At 47.3% G+C, this 26,109-nt stretch overlaps 1 protein-coding gene across 1 annotated transcript in view; it reads left to right on the forward strand.

Annotated features, from left to right (window-relative positions):
* LOC147684258 (putative cation-transporting ATPase 13A4) overlaps nt 1-26,109 on the forward strand; it is a 415,657-nt gene that overhangs the window by 179,329 nt on the left and 210,219 nt on the right. The window contains exons 14-16 of the mRNA XM_086944655.1: nt 1,715-1,865; nt 7,682-7,765; nt 9,489-9,645. Of these exons, the coding sequence (XP_086800781.1) occupies nt 1,715-1,865; nt 7,682-7,765; nt 9,489-9,645 (392 nt within the window). The remainder of the gene's footprint in view (nt 1-1,714; nt 1,866-7,681; nt 7,766-9,488; nt 9,646-26,109) is intronic.

Consider the following 26,109-nt stretch of genomic DNA (forward strand, 5'->3'; position numbering starts at 1 on the left):
ATACTGAATCCTCCCTACATCACAAATGCCTATTTACTGTTCTGTAACGCTGAAATTTAACGAATTTCACCGTTACCAAATGGTATTGGGCCACCTACATATGGCCCATAGTGATTAATATAAATCTAACAGAGGGACTTGTGGAGGAAGAATAGTCACACACATTTAAAAAAAATCATGAACTCATTAACTCCTTAGCTGCCAAGGCTTCTTCCACCTCAGTCCATCCCAGTGCTGAACCCTAGTTTAGATGTTGCAGCACTTCTTATCAGTTTACCTATGGGTATATTGGGTAGTAGTAATTTTGTGGATCTCCCCGATTCCCTGACTTTCTTCACAGAAATGCAAGGAAAATGCATAATTTTAGCCAAAGTTTGATGTTTGCGAGGTATTCTCTATTGGAACATGTAGTGGAATTCATGCACCCTGGACCATCCTGAACAGCTGGATCTCTGTGTTCCAGAAATGGAAGCATTCTTAGGGTTCCCTGGTTGCCGGCTGTCGTGGAGCCCAAATAGAGCAGCTTTCACCATGGCAAGTGAGAAAGAAATTGGGTTTTACATCCTCTCTGCCAGGACATATGTCAAAAGTGTGCCCACGAGAATCGTAATTCCTTTTGCTTGCCAAATGGATAGTAATACTCACGACTCTTGAAGAGGTGGCAAGAAGATGGTTCTTCCTTGGTTTTTTAAATATCACTTGCACAGATTGGAGTAAATCCCCCAATTTCCCCCTCTCCGAGGGGAGTCAGTGAGAAAGACTTTGAGGTCTGTTATGGGGTGGGAGCACAGCTCTAGGCATGGGTGAACACTGCTTTTTTTAATAATGCCCCTGGGGTCAAGTGGGCTTTTTGCCCCCTGGGAACCAGATTGAGGGTAAATACCTGAGGGGCGCAAATAGTGCTCAGGCCATTATGCTATAACGCGTTGGTGCATGGTCCAATGCCTGGCCAGGTCTGCACGCCCAATCTTCTTTTTACCATTTTTCCTTGGCATCGAGTGGGGCCACCCCCCAAGAAATGTCTTTCCTAGTATATGGTGGGGTAGTCTTGCTTGGGGATTGCAGTCCTGGGACAACCCCTAGGCAGGAGTTCATTTGGGAGACATTGACCCTTGTTCAGCGGTGGTTCTCCTGCACTGATTGGTCCACAAGGACAGACATGTATGCCCAAGCACCAACCAATGTGACAGTGGACAGCGCCTAATGACGCTGGCTGATTTTTGTTTTGACAGTGTGGCATCAGCACAGTGCCTGCTCATCACTGTGCCAAAAAACAAAAAGATTCATGACAGGAGGGAAGCTCTGCCCCCACATACTGAATGTCTTTTTTTTAAACAATATCCTTCGGTGCTTGTTCATTTGGAGGTGAGAATCGCGTCCAACAAAGATTTACTGATGGTTTGATCAAGATGAAGAGCACTGAAACCTCTCTTGGAGAGCCTTGAGATTGGTGCGTCCTCGATTTTTAATAGAAAACACTCATCAGCCATGGCTCTCATTATGAGATTTAGGAACAGGACTATTGTTTTGGGTCAGAATTATCAAAGATCGCTGTCAGACTTGGTTTCACTTCTAGTAGACAATCAACTAAATCAATAGCCAGATGTTACAATTCATATAATGTTTAAATCAATGTGTGGGGTTTGTTTTCTGCATTTTTCCAACTGATACAAAGTTGATACATTGCTTATCTCTGGTTTCTTTTTTGCCCCAGTTTTCAGAAAGTTCATAAGTTCAGTGATAGCGATGCATTACCCTGGAGTCCACTGTTAGCTGCCCTGGCCAGCTGCCACTCACTCATCTTTCTGGATGGTAAACTGCAGGGAGATCCACTGGACCTGAAGATGTTTGAAGGAACCAATTGGGTAATGCAGAATAATTAAGATATGCAAATAAACATTGGTGATTTTGGAATCATACATCAAAAAAAGAAACATTAGCCTTTGTTACAGGAAACATCAATTACAATGTGGTATGAACAACACATGCCATCACAACAAAAGCTTAAAAACACATGCAGCTTTACCACACAGTTTTTTTTGCCATGACCTGCCTTTACACCACATGCCATTAGCATGCCTCATCTAAGTATAAACGTAAGTGCATTGTATGTATATGCATGTGTGTATACATATTTTTGGCTGGGAAGAGCATTTTTAGAGGTTTAGGGTAGGTATGGGAATTTGAGTTGCGAGGGCATTTTTAGGGTTTAAGGTGGGTATGGGTTCTTGGGTGGGCATGAGTTTTGGATGGCATAGGAATTTTTAGGGTTTGGGATATGGGGTTTGGGGGTTTGTGGTGACAAGGGCATTTCTAGGGTTTTGGATTGGTATTGGTTTTTGGATGGAAATGGATTTTTTAGGTTTTAGGGTTGTTTTGGGCTTTTGGTTGGCAAGGACTTTATGAATGTTTAGTTTGGGTATGGTTTTTAGGTTGGCAAGTGTATTTTTAGTGTTTGGGGTATGGGTTTTTCGGTAACAAGGGCACTTGTAGGGTTTATGGTGGGTAAGGGGTTTTGGGTGGGAAGGGAATTTTATGGGTTTAGGGTGGTAATGGGATTATGGGTGGCAAGGGCATTTTTAGGGACTAGGTTGGGTTTGAGTTTTGGGTGGCAAGGGAACCTTTCGTGTTTATGATGGTTATGGGATTAAAGGTTGAAGGTTTTCTTAAATTGAATGCGGGGGCCGCAGAGTCCCCTCTCACAGCCCTGGGGACCACCGCCTGCCCAGGACAATATCCAAGAAAGGAGGGGGGCAGGGGGATAGGGTCCCCAGGGCCCAAATCAGCTGAACCCAGCAAGTTGCTGGAGACCCTGCTCCCTTTCACCTCCACTCTGCAAACACGCCTCCTGGAGCTCTACTAGTTAGGGGATAAAGTCCCCTTGACAGCTGAGGGGACAACTACCCCTCCTATTACCTGCAGTAAGTCCCATACAGCAGGATTGCTGAGGGGTCATCACAGGCCAGCCCATTTCTCTACCACTCTGGAAACACACCTCCTGGCACACTACTGGTTGGAAATGAAGTCCCATTGCATGCTTGGGGCCCTTGACGTCCAACAAGCCTTCCTGTTACCCCCAGTAAGTCACACAAGGTGCGATTGCTGAAATCTGGTCCAAGACCCCTCCCACTTTCTCTACCACTCTGCATACATGACTACTAATAATAAAAACTTAGACATTCACTTAAAATACCAAAGGTTACATTGACGTTATAGTTAAGAAATAGAATTTGAAACACCTTAGAAATTCACTGAAAAAATCAAAGGTTACCGGGGCGTTATAGTGAGGTTTAGCTGTCACTCATACAAAACCAGTGAAATTCAGCAGTTATAGTTACCTGAGCTAAATATAACTTATGGCCCTGCAAGCACTGCTTCTGATCTCACATATTACATTACTCATGACATGGTCAGTGACATCTCAAATGACATCACTGAGGACATCATTCAGTGAGTGTAATGTTTTTCAAGAGTTTATGAGTGTTAAACATCTATACTAAGCTACTACAAACATTTAATTAGTATACTAGGTGTACTACTATTAGTGATACTACTTTTAACATATAATATGTGTGTGGCTTATCATATCTGTGTGTGAGTGGGCATCTGAGTGGCTATATGGGTGTGGTATACACCCGTTACAACGCAACTTTTACTCCGCACTACCATTACAACGCGGGCATTACAACGCATGACATTACAACGCATTGCGCTGGGGGGCGCTCTAGGATAAGAGGTAAGTTTAATTTACTATCCAACACCTTCCCTAGGGTCCACGGGGACTGGAGTTAGAATAGTAAATTATACTTACCACTATCCAGCACCTCAAAGCGCTATGCGTTGTAATGGTATGCGTTGTAAAAACCGCGTTGTAATGGTATGCGGAGTAAAAGTATGCGTTGTAACGACATACATCCTATGGGTGTGTGAGTGGGTGTGTGAGTGGCTGTATGGGTGTTTTAAGTGGGTGTATCAGTAGCTGTGTGGGTAAGTGAGTGTCAGTATCAGTGGCTGTAGTGGTGGGTGAGTGGATGTGTCAGTGGCTGTATGAGTGGGTGATTGGGTGTGTGAGTGACTGTATGAATGAATCAGTAGATGTACAAATGGCTGTATGAGTGAGTGACTGGATGTGTAAGTGCGCTGTATGGGTGAGTAAGTGGCCCTTTCAGTAGGAGTTTGGTTAAGTGAATTGGTGTGTGAGTGTCTTTATTGGAGAGTATGTGTTTGTATGGATGAGTTAGTGGATGTGTGAGTACTTGTATGGATATAAAGTGGTATGTAACTCATTTTGTGGGTGTGTGACTGAGTGTGTGATTGGTTGTATGGGTGAGTGAATTAGTTTGTTTAGAGGCTGAATGGGTGTGCGAATGGGTGTTTGAGAGACTGTACAGGTAAATAAGTAGGAATGTAGTAGCTGTATGGGTAAGAGTGTGTCTGTGTGAGTTGCTGTATGGGTGAGTGACTAATGGTACGAGTAGATATATGGGTGAGTGAGTGGTTGGGTGAGTGGGTGTATGCATGGTTAAGGCACATGTTATAAAAGTATGCGTGGTACTGACGTGGTTGTTGTAATTACTTGTGTTGTTAAGGCATGCATTGTAATGTCATGTGTGATTTCATCATACAACCCATGTGGGCTCCTATTATGGCATATATGTGAATTATTAGTTTGCCTTTCTGTTATCACACCCCATCCATTATGGGTGTAATGAATATGCACCCCCAGTTTAATTTTGGTCGGGCAAACCTGCTGGAATTTGAAGTAAGAACACTGGTGACTAATTAGTGGGACATTCAGAAGTTGGTGTGATAAGCACTAAGGACCTCATGTTCTGCCCTTTATTATTGGCCAACTTATAATAGGTGATAATTATTACACCCAATCAATTCCAAACATCTCACATGAATAATTGAGCTACTTGCAACGAGTGTGTATGATGACATATAACTCATGAATGAAACAATTTGAAATAGGATAAATCTCACTGAATACATTGGTCACATCAGCTAGTACTTACAAATATGACGAAAAGTTGATGCATTTCAAAAATTCTCATTTACAGTATCAGGAATTCTTAGAAAAAAAGAGCTTACTCATGTGGAAATGTGTGCCTCCTTGACAGATGTTCTGCTTCAGGAAGTGCAGGAAATTGATGGTAATAGGTGGAAAAAGCAGGTATTGTGTTGACTTACAACACCGTTTTAAAACCCACAGCACACATTTGGTATGAAAGGGATTCCAGATTAGAAACTAGAATGCTTCCAGGCCCCTCTCCTACCCCTGCATTCAACAGGGTATTGGATCAAGGGTTTAGCCACAAGTACATTGTTTTCTCTGGAACGAAACAAAATAAATGACAGTGGCAATGCACTGATTCGCCCAACCTTAAACCTAGTGGATTGTCAACCAGCTGACAACCCTTCAGGCATAGGGGAGAGAAGGAAACTTACCCTAGGAAAAATAAAAGGCATTGGATCAGGTAAACAATTTGCTTCTGATGTACTTATGTTTCCAGCAGTAAAAGCTGGTGGCAGTTATGAGTTTGACGTCAATAAATCGTACAGTGCCAGATGTTAGCACCATTTTCAATCTAAAAAACATGTTTTCCTTGTTTTGGATGGTACTAAATGAAATGCTACCACCAGCTTGTTTCATATAGAAATGCAAATACCCCTTACACAAATCTGCCGACGCAATCTGGAAGGCACATCATCGTGATCTGCAAAACAGATAGGGGCATATTATCAAGACAGGCGATAAAATGATGTGAAGGACATCTAACATGGGCTTCAATTGGAATTCCATGGAGCATATTATCAAGCCCATTATCGCCGCTTTAGCTGCAGTTTTCTGCCGCTAAAGCGGCGATAATTTTATCACCTTTCTTGATAATATGCCCCATAGTTTTTCTAGTGTGGAACATCGTCGTAAAAATATCTGTGAAGAAAGAGGAGAAATTTGGTAAAGTTCCTGGGTACTAGTAGCTGAACTTCATAGGTACTATAGTAGCTGTTAAGACTGCCTACCACATAAAGCCATTTCAATAAAAAAAAATCTATGTATGTATGTATTCCACATTAATAGAGCGCCCTGCAACCCTACGAGCATCCTGACGCCAAAAGGCGAGTGTGAAATTCGCATAATTTGCATTCATGTAATTATCTAAACATAGGGGAAGATTATGTGAATTTGCATATAAATACCCAAAATGCAAATTCGTCATTCATTGTAATATTTTAGCATGAACTGTGTCCTTGCATCAATTTGCACAAAAAATAGCTTGAAAAACACAATAACCCGGAGCAATAGTTGATTGCATTCTGGTTGGTCACATTGTTCCTACACTCCTGTGCCATATTTTATAGTGAACAGAGCAACTGGTGTAACGGCGTAAACTCTGGAAATTCACATAACAAGCATAATGCGAAATTCCCTAAATTACATGAATTATGCCAGTATGAATACAATTATGCCTTGGCCTATTTTTTACCTCAGGGTATTAATGTGGTGAAACCTTAGCACAAACAGTAATAAGTGTAATTACAAAAACATCAAAACAGTAAAATAATATTGACACAGACCTTGAGACATTATTAAGCACAATTGGCATTTTCTTGCCTCATAATTGTGTCAGTTCTTCCATTGGGCCTGTTTATAATTAGTCTGCTCTTTGTAGAACTTGCTTGACCTCATCATTTATTTCTTTGCCTTGGAAAGTCAAAGCCAAAGGACAAAACTGAGTTGGTTCTCACTGGTGGTTCGTCCAGCCCCTGGAACTCTCTCTTCTGGCCCCCCTCTCTTGGCTCCGCACCTACCCCCTCCACCACGGTCAAAACACTCGGTGTCAAAATAAACAACCAGCTCACCCTCCACTCACAAATTAGTTCCGTGGTATCCTCCTGCTTCCTCACTCTCCGCACTATCCGCACCGTCTCCCGCTTCTTTTCCCCCCAGGCACTCAAGATCATCATGGCCGCACTAGTGATATCGTGACTGGACTACGCAAACGCTCTCTACCATGGCATCCCCGCGTACAGTTTGCGTAGACTCCAGACTATCTAGAACCAGGCAGCCCGGCTGGTGTACGGCCTCCCTCGTTATCACCATTCCACCCCTCTTCTCAGGGAGCTTCACTGGCTCCCTATAAAAGAACGTTCCCTCTTCAAGATCGGCTGCATGGTCTTCCAGGCCCGCCAGGGCACTGCCCCCGCTTTCATCTCTTCATTAATCAAGCCTTATGTACCTGCAAGAGAACTTCGGTCTTCCTCCAAGTCCCTCCTTCAGATCCCTCGCTTCACTCGTAAAAAGTGGGGCGGGGCCAATTTCTCCACCCTGGCTCCAACTTTCTGGAACTCACTCCCTGACCACCCCCGCTCTGCCACTCAGTATCTCCCATTTCGTAAAGATCTGAAAACTTTCCTCTTCAGCCAGGCCTTCCCCACTTAAACTCCCTCAGTATCCCCTTTATCTTTTTCTGGTCTCTTTCCCTCAGTTGCTGATCCCCCTAGCGCCAAGAAACCGCAAGGTGTACGCTGCGCTCTAGAAATATTTTAAATTAGAAATTAAATTAGAAATAGCACAGTTGACTTATGATAAAAATTCTAAGTATCTTCTCTCTCAAATGTTTTTTGCTGCATGTTGATATTTTCCATGTTGTTCAGTCTCTTTTATTTTTCTTAGACTATTGAGAACTGCACCACCGATAAGGACAAAGACGGCTCATCCTCATCCGTGGGGATCAAGCCAGGACCCAGAGCTGCAAAGGTAGTCTATTGTTTCTAGCCATGCACTTCCATTCTGTTAGACCCTACTGTGGAAGGCACCTGCTAGCTGTGTCAACTAGACTGCTTAGAGTGTTTGCACTGACTACTGATTTTTGCCTACATTTGTGGGAAAATTTACTAGGATTACTAGTAAATTAGGATTAGGATTAGTATGCCTTTAGGCTGCTTTATTACATTTAATAAGTGCTTATTTTTGATTAGGAAGAGGTAGGAAATTCATATTTGGTGCCTAAGTATTATGATTTATGATTTAAAATCATCTTTAATGGAAAAGTCGGATTTAAGTTACAATTTTGAAAATGGTACTTTTAGAAAGTTCATTTCACTATAGGGCAGCCCAATATATTGAAAGGTAACAAGCTGACAAAGCAATCACTTGTGTAAAGGAAATATTCTAGAAATTCTGCTACAGTTGCTTGTAACAAAAGGTGACAACATACAATGAAACATACCTCAATTCAACAAATAGTTTGTAACGCTAAAATGAGAAAAGTAGCGATACATACTAGTGAAAAATTATTGAAAACTTCATTATATTTGATAGGTGTGGTTTTAAAGTGTACAAATCATAAAGTTCTATAACAACATTAATCTAGCAAATCATATTTAAATAATAAACAAATCAGAAAATAATGTCTACAAAGTCCCCTCTGAATGCTACCCATCCCCCACAAAAGATGAATCAATACAACGGTTAAGATACAATAGTTGCACCTGGAGGGTGTAGGGGCTGGCGTCAAGCAACAGCGTCTAAGATAAATGTTGTTGTCAGGGACACAGGCTCGAGCACTTTACAGTTAGTTGTTGTTCGCTCTCCAAATTTCATCCTTTTACTGTAGCTTTTTGCACACTGGCAGCTTCATTCATAAAAAGTAAGGACATCTTAAGAAAAATATCACTGGCGAGGACAAGGGCTCAGGGAACTGATGAGACAAAAGTGGAGGGAAAGTTGCATTTTTATTGAGGTCTTTTTAACAATATGATGATTGTGGGCTCTTTTTCTTTAAATGTGAGTCATTCATTCATTCATTCATTCATTCATTCATTCATTCATTCTCCATCCAAGTACAACTAAAGGATCTCCACCATCCTATTGATTCATTCTTTGTGGTGGACTGATATAATGCAGAATTGATTTGTCAGGTCGACCAGCGATGCACCTTTGACAGAGTGAGGAGCAGGTTGGTCTCCTCTTGATTTTCAGAGCAGTTTTTTCCCAAAAAATGGCTGTCACCCAACAACCCAATTTCTCACAATAGTTTATCAACACAAATTAATTAGTTGGTGTTTATGTTTACACTGAGCACTTCATGGTCTGAAATGTCTTCAGAATTAGTAAATTCGATATATAGGTTGATAGTGTATACATTTGTATGATTTCATCAGTCCTTACATTCTTGTCATTGAGTATCTGGCAAGTCAATGGTAAAAAAAAATTCATTTTGAGAAGAACAATGGATTTTTATATTTTCTTTAATTAGGAAGGTGTAAGAAAAAAAGGCAAAATGCATCTTTCAACTCCCTCCTCCTTCCACATGCAGCATAAAAAAGGAAATTTAAATTGTTCCAATGATTAAGTGAGATTTTCCACTAGAAGTAATCAAGTACCTTAGTTGCAGTCTTCTTTAGAATGTTAACTAAACAGATATGCATTGCGTCTCTGCATTAATGGATGACTGTATTGTTAAATGTTTTTATCAAAGGTGCCAGTTGATGGAGTTGCCATTATGCACCAGTTCCCATTTTCCTCCAGTCTGCAGCGGATGTCTGTCGTCACCCGAGTGACTGGGTCGAATGAGTTTATGGGTTTTATGAAAGGGGCACCGGAAATGGTCACCAGCTTCTGCCTGCCACAGACAGGTAGGTGGACTTTCTACCATGGCACAGTCTGTACAAATGGGCAAAGGGTAGCAAGTTTCTTCTTCTGTACTTTTATCTACAGATTTAAACATATTAACAATGCATAATACCAAAGTATGTTATAAGAACAACAGAAAGATAGAGGGGCCGATTCACAGAACTAACTTAAGACAAAATCCTAAACTTAATACTGTTGGTATTCACAGAAGTTAGGATTTTGTCTTAAGTTTGTCTTAAGACAGACTTAAGACAGACTTAAGACAGACTTAAGTTAGGATTTTGTCTTAAGTCTGTCTTAAGACAAACTTAATACAAAATCCTAACTTCTGTGAATACCAAAAGTAGTAAGTTTAGGATTTTGTTTTAAGTTAGTTCTGTGAATCGGGCCCAGAATGTATAGTATGTATGCTTTTCTCAAGCTAAACAGTTTTCCATTCCAAACACTCTGGCCCACATGCATCATTGTGACATTTTGCACTTCCTAATTTGCGAAAAATAAGGAATCGCAAATTAAGAAGTGCAAAATGCTATGCATCATTATTTTCGGTATTCATTTGTGATTCGGTAAAAATCGCAATTTTTACCGAATCCCAAATGAATACCGAATTCTTAAGTTAATTTTCGCAATTCCCATTGATTCCTATGGGCCAAAAGGCCCATAGGAGTCAATGGGAATTGCGAGTGGCACTTTGAAAATTTCATGGGTGCAGGGGGGGGTCCAAAGGACCCCCCCCATGCACCCCTGAAATGTATTTTTCGCATCATGTTTCACACACACATGTCCTAAGGACATGTGTGTGTGAAACATGAATGTTGAAAAAAAAACATTTTAAGCATTTTAAACACTTTTTCCAAATTTACCGAGTGGTTCAACCACTCGGTAAATTTGGCACCCTAATTGCGAATTTACAGTTTTAAATTTAATGATGCATTGCTTTTAAGAAATCGCACATCTGCGACTTCTTAAAAGCACCCGCAATTTTAGAACTCGCAAACATGTTACGAATTCTAAAATTGCTTCATGCATCCCAAAAAGCACTTTTGCATTCGCAAACGGACGATTTTAAGGAATCGCACCGTTTGCGACTACAAAAATGCTTGATGCATGTGGGCCTCTGTGCCTGTTACATATCTCCATGTTATATTAAACGTTCATCACTTTCATCTTGAATTAAGTTAATACTGTATAAATACCCTGAATAATTCGGCACAATTGTTCTCTGATCAGGACATTTTTAGTAGTTAATATCTTTTGCAGAGGTTATTAACTGTTTTTAATTGCCCAACCCATCAATAAGAGGCTGAGAATAAATCCAAGAAGGGCAATTGATAACTATCAACCCCCTTCAGCATCTGGGCAACAAAGTTGTTAGTGCCAGATGTCCTTAACCTCAGCCTCACAAGTAAAAATGCACTGACTTTCTCAATTCACCTCCAGTCCCTGCTACTAAACCTATAATGATTTGGAAGGTTCTTTAGCAGCAGGTGCAAGGCAGAAAGTCACTTGATCTCTCAAAGGTCAAATAATTGCCCTGGAGGTCACACATTGAATTTGTGATGGGGTACTTCCCCTCTTTTTCGATAAAGTATTGTTTTGGCTTATTAATTTAGTTTTTATAATAGCATATTAAGTAAACATGCTGTGTAATACTAAATTGGGGTTTGTCTTCCCCACACTATTCTCTTTCAATCCTTAGTTACCCTCTGTTGTCAGTCTTGAGGTTCACACACCATACAAAGTGGCTTCCCACACACCCTGGGCCCTTCCTCAAAAGTACAGAACAGCTAACATTCCATTTCTTTCATACATTGAACTCTCAAGACCAGATTCACAAACCTTTTTTCCATAAGAAAGTGTGTCCTAATGTCAGTAAACTGGGATACATGTGCAGAAGCAGTATGGTAGCTAACACAACTCTAACCTTGATATGGTCGCCATGAAGATGAAGTGGGAGATGGTAAAGAAGGGGCCTTCAGGGAAGAGAACCTGCAAACCTTGACACACAAACTAACCAACCCTGATTTACCCAATAAAATGTAAAGAGTACTTGACATAGGGGAAGTAAATTATCCTACCTTTAGTCCTGAGATTTCTATGCCAACCAATGAGATGGGATATGTTTTTTTCATGGAACACGGTTGAGGGAAATTAGGTGGGCTAGAAATAAAGGAGCCTGAGGTGAGACCCAGTAAAGGAAGGACAGAGATCAAGTATCAGTGTTCAAATATGGAATTAAATAACTTTCAGTTCTCTAAGCAAACATGTGTTTCACCTGACAGCTCTCTGTAGCAAGACTCTGTATTTATCTCTGGAAAGGCCTGTCAAACAGGATGTCATCATGAAGCAACAACCACAACTCAAGGTGAAGCAGCTCCTTCACTGGAGCAAAGCTGGTAATGTAGTTATTGTGTATCCTGAAGATTTCTGACAAGGGTTGTTCAGGTTTTAATTCCAGAGAATATCTCTAAATAATGTTTTAACTTCAGACTGTGCAATATTTTCTCTAACACCAATTTCTGGCGAGAGTTACTTGGGTAAAAAATCCTAATGATATCCCAAAAAGATGTGTTAGAAACGGGATCCCTGGCTGGCCAGGGCTCACGCCAAAGTCAGTCAGAGACCACCACTCCTAAGTCAGGGCAAGGGAGTTACACCCCAAGATAACCCCTGCTCACCCTCTAGGTAACGTGGCGCGAGCAGCAAGGCTAAACTTGGAGGCGGTATGAGTTAAGTATTTGCGCACGCACCCCAGCAACAACACCCAAGGCCCACCACAAAGGAAACTCCACACAAGGTTATATAAAAAATAGCCTTTGTATTATAGTAAAAACACATTAGATAACACACAAACTTTACAATGTGCCAACAGGCACGGGCAGAATTTACAAGGGATTATGTACAGGACAGGGCCACATGGACCACTGTCAGGGGTAGGCACTTGTTAGAAATAATACTTGTAGGTATACACTTAGCACATAAACATATAATGATTAGCACCAAAATAGTACATGTAGCACACAACCAGTAATCACTGGTAAAGAGTAAATACCTCCTACGCAACCCTAAACACTGTAGGAAAATCAGGCAGGGAACTAGGACCTTATCATCAGGACCTAAGGAAGGAATACCAACACCTAAGCAGGTCACTTTTAGCAAAGGGAAGGAAACCTAAACAATCACCTAAGCAGGTCACATTTAGCAAAGGAGATAAACATAAAATGGGACATCAACAATCCTCTAAGCAGGTCACTCTTAGCAAAGGGGATAAACATAAAATGGGACATCAACAATCCTCTAAGCAGGTCACATTTAGCAAAGGGGATAAACATAAAATACCTAAGCAGGGAACTTCTAGCAAAGGTAATGGGACATAAACAATTGCACATGAGGCATTAAACACATTCAGAGGTGCAGGTTAGAACATTTGCGCAGGAATCACACACATCAGTAAATTACAATGCGCAGGGTGCATATAGCACAACACTAGGATTGTCCATTAGGCCAACTGGCCTCGCAAGGGGCTGAATGCCCTGAGTCTCAATGTCAGGGGGTCTGCGCAGGCAGCACAAACCACAAACCTAAACGTAGCAACTGTCCACTAAGTGCTGGACAGTTGTGAATCACAGCTGGGCAAACGTTGGAGCCACGTGGGCTCAAGAACACAGGTGGGGAGACACAGCGTGGGAGCCACGAGGCTCTGACCAACTAACTGCCTGTGTCCCCTAAGAGCCTCTCAGGGCTCGCAAAACAAATGTAGCGCCTTAGAGCTTCAGCGCTCTCAAAATAATGATGTGGGCGGGGAGCCTCTCAGGGCTCAGAATAATGAATGCCCCCTCGAGCCTCGGGGCTCGTAAATACAATTATGGGCTTGGAGCCTCGTGGGCTTTAGAACAGATGTGGCCCCACGAGCTTCTCTGGCTTGAAATACAATTGTGGGCGTGGGGAGCCTCGGGGCTCAACAAACAACTATGCCCCTCAGAGCCTCGGGGCTCTTAATTCAAACTGGCCGGCTTCGTTGGAGTCCCTCACGGGGGACTCTGGAATCAATTACTGCCCCAAGAGCCTCTCAGGCTCAAAATACGCAACTTGCCCCAGGAGCCTCGGGCTCCAAATATTCACGAGCGCGAGGTCGCGCTACGGGGGAGGGGCGGACACCGGTAATGTGTCCCGACGCCCCTCTCCCTTTCCAGGCACTCACCGGCTTGCTGGCAGCTGGGCTCTGCGGTGGCTCCTCTTCACTCGGAAGCCTCCCGGGACGCGGCAGGCTGCTTCCCTTCGCGCTGCTCGGCTGTGGGGCGGGACTTCCGGTCGGCCTCGAGGGGGCCGCGCTGGGATTGGCCGGTCGGCCCAATACTTCCGGGTCGCGGCGGGCAGCGCGGCGGCTCGCTTCAGACAGGCAGGCGGGCTCAGAGTATCCGAGGAGTGGGCTCCCTCGTGAAAATTTAAATATCCAAGAACGGGGCAATGCCGGGTGGGCTCCGGCTTTTAAATGAAAAAATAAAGCGAGGTGGGCACTCGCTATGCGCCGCAAATCGGCAATCCAAGCGGGCAAACGACGGGTGGGCACCGGCTGGGCAACAAAAGCACTTCCTAGCGCAATAAGTAAAATAAAGCGCTCTCTAGAGCTAGGGGCAATCCACACCGCTCCCAAGCGCTTCAGGGCAGGGAAAAGCGCTCACAGCGCTAAAGGCAAGAGAGCAGCGCTCTCAGAAGTATAGACACAGCAAAAGCTCCAGCAGGGTCTGGAGGCAGGCAGAGGGGCAAGGCAGGGCCAGAGCCAGCACACTGGGTCTCCAGGCAGGGAGACAGTCCAAGTGGCGGTCCTCCTGGCCCCAGCAGCAGCAGCATCCCCCTCTGGCAAGGATCCTAGAAGAGAACCCAGAAGAACAACTTGTATGGGGACACAGCCCCTTATTATACAGTAAAATCCCTTTGTCTCATGGTGCAGGGTGGGGGAGAAACCAGTTGCAGCTGGTTTTGGAGCACCCTTGATAGCTCAACCACCCATTTCATTCACTGGCAGGGCTAGGGACATCAGTCGCACTACAGGGGGTGGAGCCAGCATTGCGTGGGGAAAGTCCAGGCCCATCAGGGACCAGGTGCACTCCTCCCAAGCCATCAACATGCTAATCTCACACTTACCACCGGGCAGACCCATCCAGCCTTCCTGGAGCCAGGCTCACCAGCCAGCTCCAGCCAATCACATGGCAGGCATATTTTACATTAATATGCCAAGTCCTAGAAGTGGCATTTCTACACATGCCACATACATCATTGCGAAGCATTCATTCCCACGAGCTCGCACATACCAAATTCGAGCATGCACTCCCCACGCATCAGGAACTACTAGGGACACAGACATTCCCCATGCATTCCTATGGGAGAGCAGGCCAGCCTAACTACATGCACGCACTTTACTCTGGGACACAGGGAAAAAGTGCGCACAGACCAGAAAATCATCCACATAGATCACAGATTAAAAGAAAAAAGATTAGGGGTGAACCTGCCTTAAGGGCCAAGTCCAACACAACCCCCTTCCAGCCAAAACGCAGGGCAGACCAATCACCACCGTGATGGACTTCCCTGCTTGGGGCGATAAAACACGGACGCGGGCCCGCAACTGCAGGGACACCCTCCTGTTTTACGCCACGGTGAACCCCTGGGGTTCTTTCTAAAACTATGGTAGGGACTAACTGGACTACCCCACTGGTACTCTCCAGCTGCCCTCGGCCAGGACCAGGCCCTAGGCCACCCAGGTGCCACTGGTTCCTGCCTACTCACAAAGTGGGGGGTAGTAACCCCTGGCACATAACAGCCATTTTCCACTCTTCCTGTCTGCAAGACAGGGCTAGACTGCCACTGGTTCTCCAGCCTAGGGTCTACAACCTTAGGTGGACCAGGAGTCTCAGGGAAGGCTCTCCTCCCCTTACCTTTTCTCCTAGGGTTCCTCCGCCTCCTGCGAGGGGTACCCTCTAAACACCATTCTCCAAACCTAGGGTTTAACCCCTCAGGTGGTACCAGGGTCAGAGGTGGGCTCTCCCACCCTCTGCACCCCCTTCCAGAGTCCTGCTCCCTCCCAACCGGGGGGGTACCTCTGGAAAAAGAACTGGTCAGGACACTGATTACAGTATTCCCACCCTTCAGGTCAGGCAAACCCTGAACCTGGACCTCCAACCTCCGGTCTAGAACCTTTGGTGGAACCACTGCCTGGCATTCCAGGACTTCTGGGGACTCACATCCTATCCCCCAATCACTCCTTTCACTGGACTTCTGTACCATCCCTACTGGAGCAGTACTGCCAGACTCTATAACCATGGAAGCTCCGCTTACAGATGCTCCAGGTCCTCCACACACTAGGAGATCTCCCTCAAGTGGACTAACAGGTAAGCTTAGGTCCCCACCCTGGTGTTCCCTAAAGAAACCATCCAGGCTCTGAGGCAGGGCTTCGGGCATCTGGGGACTCTGGGTCTCACACTCACTCCCACTCCACTGAGACAGGCAGGAAGCCCCTACACCCTCCTCACTATACTGGGACCTAGCTGGGCTACTCTCACCCTCCTCCACCACACTGGGTTGGAGGAAACCTGACCCACTATTGTTAGAATCACTCACTAGCGGCGCTAAGGAACCTCTTGCACTTTCCCATCGGTCTGCTTCCTCTGCAAGCTCACATGCAATAAACGATCCAACCTTCAACAGGTGCTGGCGCAACTCTGGCACACAATAACTGAGCAGGTGCTCTGTGAAAACCATGCTAAACAAACTGCCAGACTTGTCGTTCAGGTGAGCCTTTCTCCAATCAAACAGTGCTTCACAACACTCATCCTCAAAGTCTTCCCAAGACTGATGAGGCAGTTTCCTAAGTCTCCTGAACTTCAACCCAAACTCTCCTGCGGGGGAAGCAGGTACTATACTCGGGGAACTGGGAGTGGGACTGTCTGCACTCATATTTAAAAAGCTGCCACCACTGGACTCCACCCTCCCTGGGGAATCCAGACAATTACAACTGCTCTCAGGGGGTAACCTACTCTCTAGGGCTACCTTCTCCCTGAACAAGGCCCTCTCAGCCTTCCTATCCAACCACTCCTCTGGGGACAGGGTAAGGGATAGGGCGCTGGTACTGACACTGGACCCAGCAAGGGACTCCCTATCTATGGGGTCCTCACTTTCTGCTGACATCCATCCACTGTCATCACCATCCAACTCACATTCTTCATCAGAATCTTCAGGGCTCCCCACAGACTCACCACCCTCATGGCGTGCGGCCCGGGCCCCATCTCTCTCACTGTGCTCAAGATCCCACTGATCCTTTTGCCACAGGATCAGGCTGTCCCTAAGCTGGGACTGAGTATCCAACTCACTCACCTCTATGCCTCCCTTTTAACAGAATCTGACCAGCTCTAATCTACTGTACCTAAAAAGACCACAGAGATCAAAAACTGGCTCCAATTTGGCGGACATTCTCAAGAAAAGTTTTGACACAGGGAACCTGGGGGTCTGAGCTAAACAGGAGAATACAATCAACAAAATTCAGCAAGATTCCTATCTCAGAGAACTTGCACTCCTCTGTCCAGTGTAACACACCACTCATTCACACACAACCCTCCCCTCGGACCGGTAAGGCAGTTTCTACCACCCCTGATTTTCTCAACCTGACCACAAGTGACACAGGTACCAAACTCTGGGAGCAGGGCGGGGAACAAATGTACTGGACAGAAATACAAAATGACACCTTTCAGGAGAAGCAATACTGATCTTCACCTAAAAAACAATAATCCCCAAAATGTGGTTATCTAAAAATGTAGAGCTTTGAAGTGCGGCCTGTCGCCACTGTGGTACAACGCAAACACAAATCCTTATCCTCACCGCTTGCCGCCAATGTTAGAAACGGGATCCCTGGCTGGCCAGGGCTCACGCCAAAGTCAGTCAGAGACCACCACTCCTAAATCAGGGCAAGGGAGTTACACGCCAAGATAACCCCTGCTCACCCTCTAGGTAACGTGGCGCGAGCAGCAAGGCGAAACTTGGAGGCGGTATGAGTTAAGTATTTGCGCACGCACCCCAGCAACAACACCCAAGGCCCACCACAAAGGAAACTCCACACAAGGTTATATAAAAAATAGCCTTTGTATTATTGTAAAAACACATTAGATAACACACAAACTTTACAATGTGCCAACAGGCACGGGCAGAATTTACAAGGGATTATGTACAGGACAGGGCCACATGGACCACTGTCAGGGGTAGGCACTTGTTAGAAATAATACTTGTAGGTATACACCTAGCACATAAACATATAATGATTAGCACCAAAATAGTACATGTAGCACACAACCAGTAATCACTGGTAAAGAGTAAATACCTCCTACGCAACCCTAAACACTGTAGGAAAATCACGCAGGGAACTAGGACCTTATCATCAGGACCTAAGGAAGGAATACCAACACCTAAGCAGGTCACTTTTAGCAAAGGGAAGGAAACCTAAACAATCACCTAAGCAGGTCACATTTAGCAAAGGAGATAAACATAAAATGGGACATCAACAATCCTCTAAGCAGGTCACTCTTAGCAAAGGGGATAAACATAAAATGGGACATCAACAATCCTCTAAGCAGGTCACATTTAGCAAAGGGGATAAACATAAAATACCTAATCAGGGCACTTCTAGCAAAGGTAATGGGACATAAACAATTGCACATGAGGCAATAAACACATTCAGAGGTGCAGGTTAGAACATTTGCGCAGGAATCACACACATCAGTAAATTACAATGCGCAGGATGCATATAGCACAACACTAGGATTGTCCCTCAGGCCAACTGGCCTCGCAAGGGGCTGAATGCCCTGAATCTCAATGTCAGGGGGTCTGCGCAGGCAGCACAAACCACAAACCTAAACGTAGGAACTGTCCACTAAGTGCTGGACAGTTGTGAATCACAGCTGGGCAAACGTTGGAGCCACGTGGGCTCAAGAACACAGGTGGGGAGACACAGCGTGGGAGCCACGAGGCTCTGACCAACTAACTGCCTGTGTCCCCTAAGAGCCTCTCAGGGCTCGCAAAACAAATGTAGCGCCTTAGAGCTTCAGCGCTCTCAAAATAATGATGTGGGCCGGGGAGCCTCTCAGGGCTCAGAATAATGAATGCCCCCTCGAGCCTCGGGCTCGTAAATACAATTATGGGCTTGGAGCCTCGTGGGCTTCAGAACAGATGTGGCTCCACGAGCTTCTCTGGCTCGAAATACAATTGTGGGCGTGGGGAGCCTCGGGGCTCAACAAACAACTATGCCCCTCAGAGCCTCGGGGCTCTTAACTCAAACTGGCCGGCTTCGTTGGAGTCCCTCACGGGGGACTCTGGAATCAATTACTGCCCCAAGAGCCTCTCAGGCTCAAAATACGCAACTTGCCCCAGGAGCCTCGGGCTCCAAATATTCACGAGCGCGAGGTCGCGCTACGGGGGAGGGGCGGACACCGGCAATGTGTCCCGACGCCCCTCTCCCTTTCCAGGCACTCACCAGCTTGCTGGCAGCTGGGCTCTGCGGCGGCTCCTCTTCACTCGGGAGCCTCCCGGGATGCGGCAGACTGCTTCCCTTCGCGCTGCTCGGCTGCGGGGCGGGACTTCCGGTCGGCCTCGAGGGGGCCACGCTGGGATTGGCCGGTCAGCCCAATACTTCCGGGTCGCCGCGGGCAGCACGGCGGCTCGCTTCAGACAGGCAGGCGGGCTCAGAGTATCCGAGGAGTGGGCTCCCTCGTGATAATTTAAATATCCAAGAACGGGGCAATGACGGGTGGGCTCCGGCTTTTATATAAAAAAATAAAGTGAGGTGGGCGCTCGCTATGCGCCGCAAATCGGCAATCCAAGCGGGCAAACGCCGGGTGGGCACCGGCTGGGCAACAAAAGCACTTCCTAGCGCAATAAGTAAAATAAAGCGCTCTCTAGAGCTAGGGGCAATCCACAGCGCTCCCAAGCGCTTCAGGGCAGGGAAAAGCGCTCACAGCGCTAAAGGCAAGAGAGCAGCGCTCTCAGAAGTATAGACACAGCAAAAGCTCCAGCAGGGTCTGGAGGCAGGCAGAGGGGCAAGGCAGGGCCAGAGCCAGCACACTGGGTCTCCAGGCAGGGAGACAGTCCAAGTGGCGGTCCTCCTGGCCCCAGCAGCAGCAGCAGCCCCCTCTGGCAAGCATCCTAGAAGAGAACCCAGAAGAACAACTTGTATGGGGACACATCCCCTTATTATACAGTAAAATCCCTTTGTCTCATGGTGCAGGGTGGGGGAGAATCCAGTTGCAGCTGGTTTTGGAGCACCCTTGATAGCTCAACCACCCATTTCATTCACTGGCAGGGCTAGGGACATCAGTCGCACTACAGGGGGTGGAGGCAGCATTGCGTGGGGAAAGTCCAGGCCCATCAGGGACCAGTTGCACTCCTCCCAAGCCATCAACATGCTAATCTCACACTTACCACCGGGCAGACCCATCCAGCCTTCCTGGAGCCAGGCTCACCAGCCAGCTCCAGCCAATCACACGGCAGGCATATTTTACATTAATATGCCAAGTCCTAGAAGTGGCATTTCTACACATGCCACATACATCATTGCGAAGCATTCATTCTCCCGAGCTCGCACATACCAAATTCGAGCATGCACTCCCCACGCATCAGGAACTACTAGGGACACAGACATTCCCCATGCATTCCTATGGGAGAGCAGGCCAGCCTAACTACATGCACGCACTTTACTCTGGGACACAGGGAAAAAGTGCGCACAGACCAGAAAATCATCCACATAGATCACAGATTAAATGCAAAAAGTTTAGGGGTGAACCTGCCTTAAGGGCCAAGTCCAACACAACCCCCTTCCAGCCAAAACGCAGGGCAGACCAATCACCACCGTGATGGACTTCCCTGCTTGGGGCGATAAAACACGGACGCGGGCCCGCAACTGCAGGGACACCCTCCTGTTTTACGCCACGGTGAACCCCTGGGGTTCTTTCTAAAACTATGGTAGGGACTAACTGGACTACCCCACTGGTACTCTCCAGCTGCCCTCGGCCAGGACCAGGCCCTAGGCCACCCAGGTGCCACTGGTTCCTGCCTACTCACAAAGTGGGGGGTAGTAACCCCTGGCACATAACAGCCATTTTCCACTCTTCCTGTCTGCAAGACAGGGCTAGACTGCCACTGGTTCTCCAGCCTAGCGTCTACAACCTTAGGTGGACCAGGAGTCTCAGGGAAGGCTCTCCTCCCCTTACCTCTTCTCCTAAGGTTCCTCCGCCTCCTGCGAGGGGTACCCTCTAAACACCATTCTCCAAACCTAGGGTTTAACCCCTCAGGTGGTACCAGGGTCAGAGGTGGGCTCTCCCACCCTCTGCACCCCCTTCCAGAGTCCTGCTCCCTCCCAACCGGGGCGGTACCTCTGGAAAAAGAACTGGTCAGGACACTGATTACAGTATTCCCACCCTTCAGGTCAGGCAAACCCTGAACCTGGACCTCCAACCTCCGGTCTAGAACCTTTGGTGGAACCACTGCCTGGCATTCCAGGACTTCTGGGGACTCACATCCTATCCCCCAATCACTCCTTTCACTGGACTTCTGTACCCTCCCTACTGGAGCAGTACTGCCAGACTCTTAACCATGGAAGCTCCACTTACAGATGCTCCAGGTCCTCCACACACTAGGAGATCTCCCTCAAGTGGACTAACAGGTAAGCTTAGGTCCCCCCCCTGGTGTTCCCTAAAGAAACTATCCAGGCTCTGAGGCAGGGCTTCGGGCATCTGGGGACTCTGGGTCTCACACTCACTCCCACTCCACTGAGACAGGCAGTAAGCCCCTACACCCTCCTCACTATACTGGGACCTAGCTGGGCTACTCTCACCCTCCTCCACCACACTGGGTTGGAGGAAACCTGACCCACTATTGTTGGAATCACTCACTAGCGGCGCTAAGGAACCTCTTGCACTTTCCCATCGGTCTGCTTCCTCTGCAAGCTCACATGCAATAAACGATCCAACCTTCAACAGGTGCTGGCGCAACTCTGGCACACAATAACTGAGCAGGTGCTCTGTGACTACCATGCTAAACAAACTGCCAGACTTGTCGTTCACGTGAGCCTTTCTCCAATCAAACAGTGCTTCACAACACTCATCCTCAAAGTCTTCCCAAGACTGATGAGGCAGTTTCCTAAGTCTCCTGAACTTCAACCCAAACTCTTCTGCGGGGGAAGCAGGTACTATACTCGGGGAACTGGGAGTGGGACTGTCTGCACTTATATTTACAAAGCTGCCACCACTGGACTCCACCCTCCCTGGGGAATCCAGACAATTACAACTGCTCTCAGGGGGTAACCTACTCTCTAGGGCTACCTTCTCCCTGAACAAGGCCCTCTCAGCCTTCCTATCCAACCACTCCTCTGGGGACAGGGAAAGGGATGGGGCGCTGGTACTGACACTGGACCCAGCAAGGGACTCCCTATCTATGGGGTCCTCACTATCTGCTGACATCCATCCACTGTCATCACCATCCAACTCACATTCTTCATCAGAATCTTCAGGGCTCCCCACAGACTCACCACCCTCATGGCGAGCGGCCCGGGCCCTATCTCTCTCACTGTGCTCAAGATCCCACTGATCCTTTTGCCACAGGATCAGGCTGTCCCTAAGCTGGGACTGAGTATCCAACTCACTCACCTCTATGCCTCCCTTTTCACAGAATCTGACCAGCTCTAATCTACTGTACCTAAAAAGACCACAGAGATCAAAAACTGGCTCCATTTTGGCGGACGTTCTCAAGAAAAGTTTTGACACAGGGAACCTGGGGGTCTGAGCTAAGCAGGAGAATACAATCAACAAAATTCAGCAAGATTCCTATCTCAGAGAACTTGCACTCCTCTGTCCAGTGTAACACACCACTCATTCACACACAACCCTCCCCTCGGACCGGTAAGGCAGTTTCTACCACCCCTGATTTTCTCAACCTGACCACAAGTGACACAGGTACCAAACTCTGGGAGCAGGGTGGGGAACAAATGTACTGGACAGAAATACAAAATGACACCTTTCAGGAGAAGCAATACTGATCTTCACCTAAAAAACAATAATCCCCAAAATGTGGTTATCTAAAAATGTAGAGCTTTGAAGTGCGGCCTGTCGCCACTGTGGTACAACGCAAACACAAATCCTTATCCTCACCGCTTGCCGCCAATGTTAGAAACGGGATCCCTGGCTGGCCAGGGCTCACGCCAAAGTCAGTCAGAGACCACCACTCCTAAGTCAGGGCAAGGGAGTTACACGCCAAGATAACCCCTGCTCACCCTCTAGGTAACGTGGCGCGAGCAGCAAGGCTAAACTTGGAGGCGGTATGAGTTAAGTATTTGCGCACGCACCCCAGCAACAACACCCAAGGCCCACCACAAAGGAAACTCCACACAAGGTTATATAAAAAATAGCCTTTGTATTATAGTAAAAACACATTAGATAACACACAAACTTTACAATGTGCCAACAGGCACGGGCAGAATTTACAAGGGATTATGTACAGGACAGCGCCACATGGACCACTGTCAGGGGTAGGCACTTGTTAGAAATAATACTTGTAGGTATACACTTAGCACATAAACATATAATGATTAGCACCAAAATAGTACATGTAGCACACAACCAGTAATCACTGGTAAAGAGAAAATACCTCCTACGCAACCCTAAACACTGTAGGAAAATCACGCAGGGAACTAGGACCTTATCAGTACCTAAGGAAGGAATACCAACACCTAAGCAGGTCACTTTTAGCAAAGGGAAGGAAACCTAAACAATCACCTAAGCAGGTCACATTTAGCAAAGGAGATAAACATAAAATGGGACACCAACAATACTCTAAGCAGGTCACTCTTAGCAAAGGGGATAAACATAAAATGGGACATCAACAATCCTCTAAGCAGGTCACATTTAGCAAAGGGGATAAACATAAAATACCTAAGCAGGGCACTTCTAGCAAAGGTAATGGGACCTAAACAATTGCACATGAGGCATTAAACACATTCAGAGGTGCAGGTTAAAACATTTGCGCAGGAATCACACACATCAGTAAATTACAATGCGCAGGGTGCATATAGCACAACACTAGGATTGTCCCTCAGGCCAACTGGCCTCGCAAGGGGCTGAATGCCCTGAGTCTCAGTGTCAGGGGGTCTGCGCAGGCAGCACAAACCACAAACCTAAACGTAGCAACTGTCCACTAAGTGCTGGACAGTTGTGAATCAAAGCTGGGCAAACGTTGGAGCCACGTGGGCTCAAGAACACAGGTGGGGAGACACAGCGTGGGAGCCATGAGGCTCTGACCAACTAACTGCCTGTGTCCCCTAAGAGCCTCTCAGGGCTCGCAAAACAAATGTAGTGCCTTAGAGCTTCAGCGCTCTCAAAATAATGATCTGGGCGGGGAGCCTCTCAGGGCTCAGAATAATGAATGCCCCCTCGAGCCTCGGGGCTCGTAAATACAATTATGGGCTTGGAGCCTCGTGGGCTTCAGAACAGATGTGGCCCCATGAGCTTCTCTGGCTCGAAATACAATTGTGGGCGTGAGGAGCCTCGGGGCTCAAAAAACAACTATGCCCCTCAGAGCCACGGGGCTCTTAACTCAAACTGGCCGGCTTCGTTTGAGTCCCTCACGGGGGACTCTGGAATCAATTACTGCCCCAAGAGCCTCTCAGGCTCAAAATACGCAACTTGCCCCAGGAGCCTCCGGCTCCAAATATTCACGAGCGGGAGCTCGAGCTACGGGGGAGGGGTGGACACCGGCAATGTGTCCCAATGCCCCTCTCCCTTTCCAGGCACTCACCGGCTTGCTGGCAGCTTGGCTCTGCGGCGGGTCCTCTTCACTCGGGAGCCTCCCGGGACGCGGCAGGCTGCTTCCCTTCGCGCTGCTCGGCTGCGGGGCGGGACTTCCGGTCGGCCTCGAGGGGGCCGCGCTGGGATTTGCCGGTCGACCCAATACTTCCGGGTCGCCGCGGGCAGCGCGGCGGCTCGCTTCAGACAGGCAGGCGGGCTCAGAGTATCCGAGGAGTTGGCTCCCTTGTGATAATTTAAATATCCAAGAACGGGGCAATGCCGGGTGGGCTCCGGCTTTCAAATAAAAGTATAAAGCGAGGTGGGCACTCGCTATGCGCTGCAAATCGGCAATCCAAGCGGGCAAACGCCGTGTGGGCACCGGCTGGGCAACAAAAGCACTTCCTAGCGCAATAAGTAAAATAAAGCGCTCTCTAGAGCTAGGGGCAATCCACAGCGCTCCCAAGCGCTTCAGGGCAGGGAATAGCGCTCACAGCGCTAAAGGCACTCTCAGAAGTATAGACACAGCAAAAGCTCCAGCAGGGTCTGGAGGCAGGCAGAGGGGCAAGGCAGGGCCAGAGCCAGCACACTGGGTCTCCAGGCAGGGAGACAGTCCAAGTGGCGGTCCTCCTGGCCCCAGCAGCAGCAGCAGCCCCCTCTGGGAAGGATCCTGGAAGAGAACCCAGAAGAACAACTTGTATGGGGACACAGCCCCTTCTTATACAGTAAAATCCCTTTGTCTCATGGTGCAGGGTGGGGGAGAAACCAGTTGCAGCTGGTTTTGGAGCACCCTTGATAGCTCAACCACCCATTTCATTCACTGGCAGGGCTAGGGACATCAGTCGCACTACAAGGGGTGGAGCCAGCATTGTGTGGGGAAAGTCCAGGCCCATCAGGGACCAGGTGCACTCCTCCCAAGCCATCAACATGCTAATCTCACACTCACCACCGGGCAGACCCATCCAGCCTTCCTGGAGCCAGGCTCACCAGCCAGCTCCAGCCAATCACACGGCAGGCATATTTTACATTAATATGCCAAGTCCTAGAATTGGCATTTCTACACATGACACACACATGCCACATACATCATTGCGAAGCATTCATTCTCCCGAGCTCGCACATACCAAATTCGAGCATGCACTCCCCACGCATCAGGAACTACTAGGGACACAGACATTCCCCATGCATTCCTATGGGAGAGCAGGCCAGCCTAACTACATGCACGCACTTTACTTTGGGACACAGGGAAAAAGTGCGCACAGACCAGAAAATCATCCACATAGATCACAGATTAAAAGCAAAAAGTTTAGGGGTGAACCTGCCTTAAGGGCCAAGTCCAACACAACCCCTTCCAGCCAAAACGCAGGGCAGACCAATCTCCACCGTGATGGACTTCCCTGCTTGGGGCGATAAAACACGGACGCGGGCCCGCACTGCAGGGACACCCTCCTGTTTTACGCCACGGTGAACCCCTGGGGTTCTTTCTAAAACTATGGTAGGGACTAACTGGACTACCCCACTGGTACTCTCCAGCTGCCCTCGGCCAGGACCAGGCCCTAGGCCACCCAGGTGCCACTGGTTCCTGCCTACTCACAAAGTGGGGGGTAGTAACCCCTGGCACATAACAGCCATTTTCCACTCTTCCTGTCTGCAAGA

Source organism: Lissotriton vulgaris, chromosome 11, assembly GCF_964263255.1.
Source record: "Lissotriton vulgaris chromosome 11, aLisVul1.2, whole genome shotgun sequence".
Classification (NCBI taxonomy): Eukaryota; Metazoa; Chordata; class Amphibia; order Caudata; family Salamandridae; genus Lissotriton; species Lissotriton vulgaris.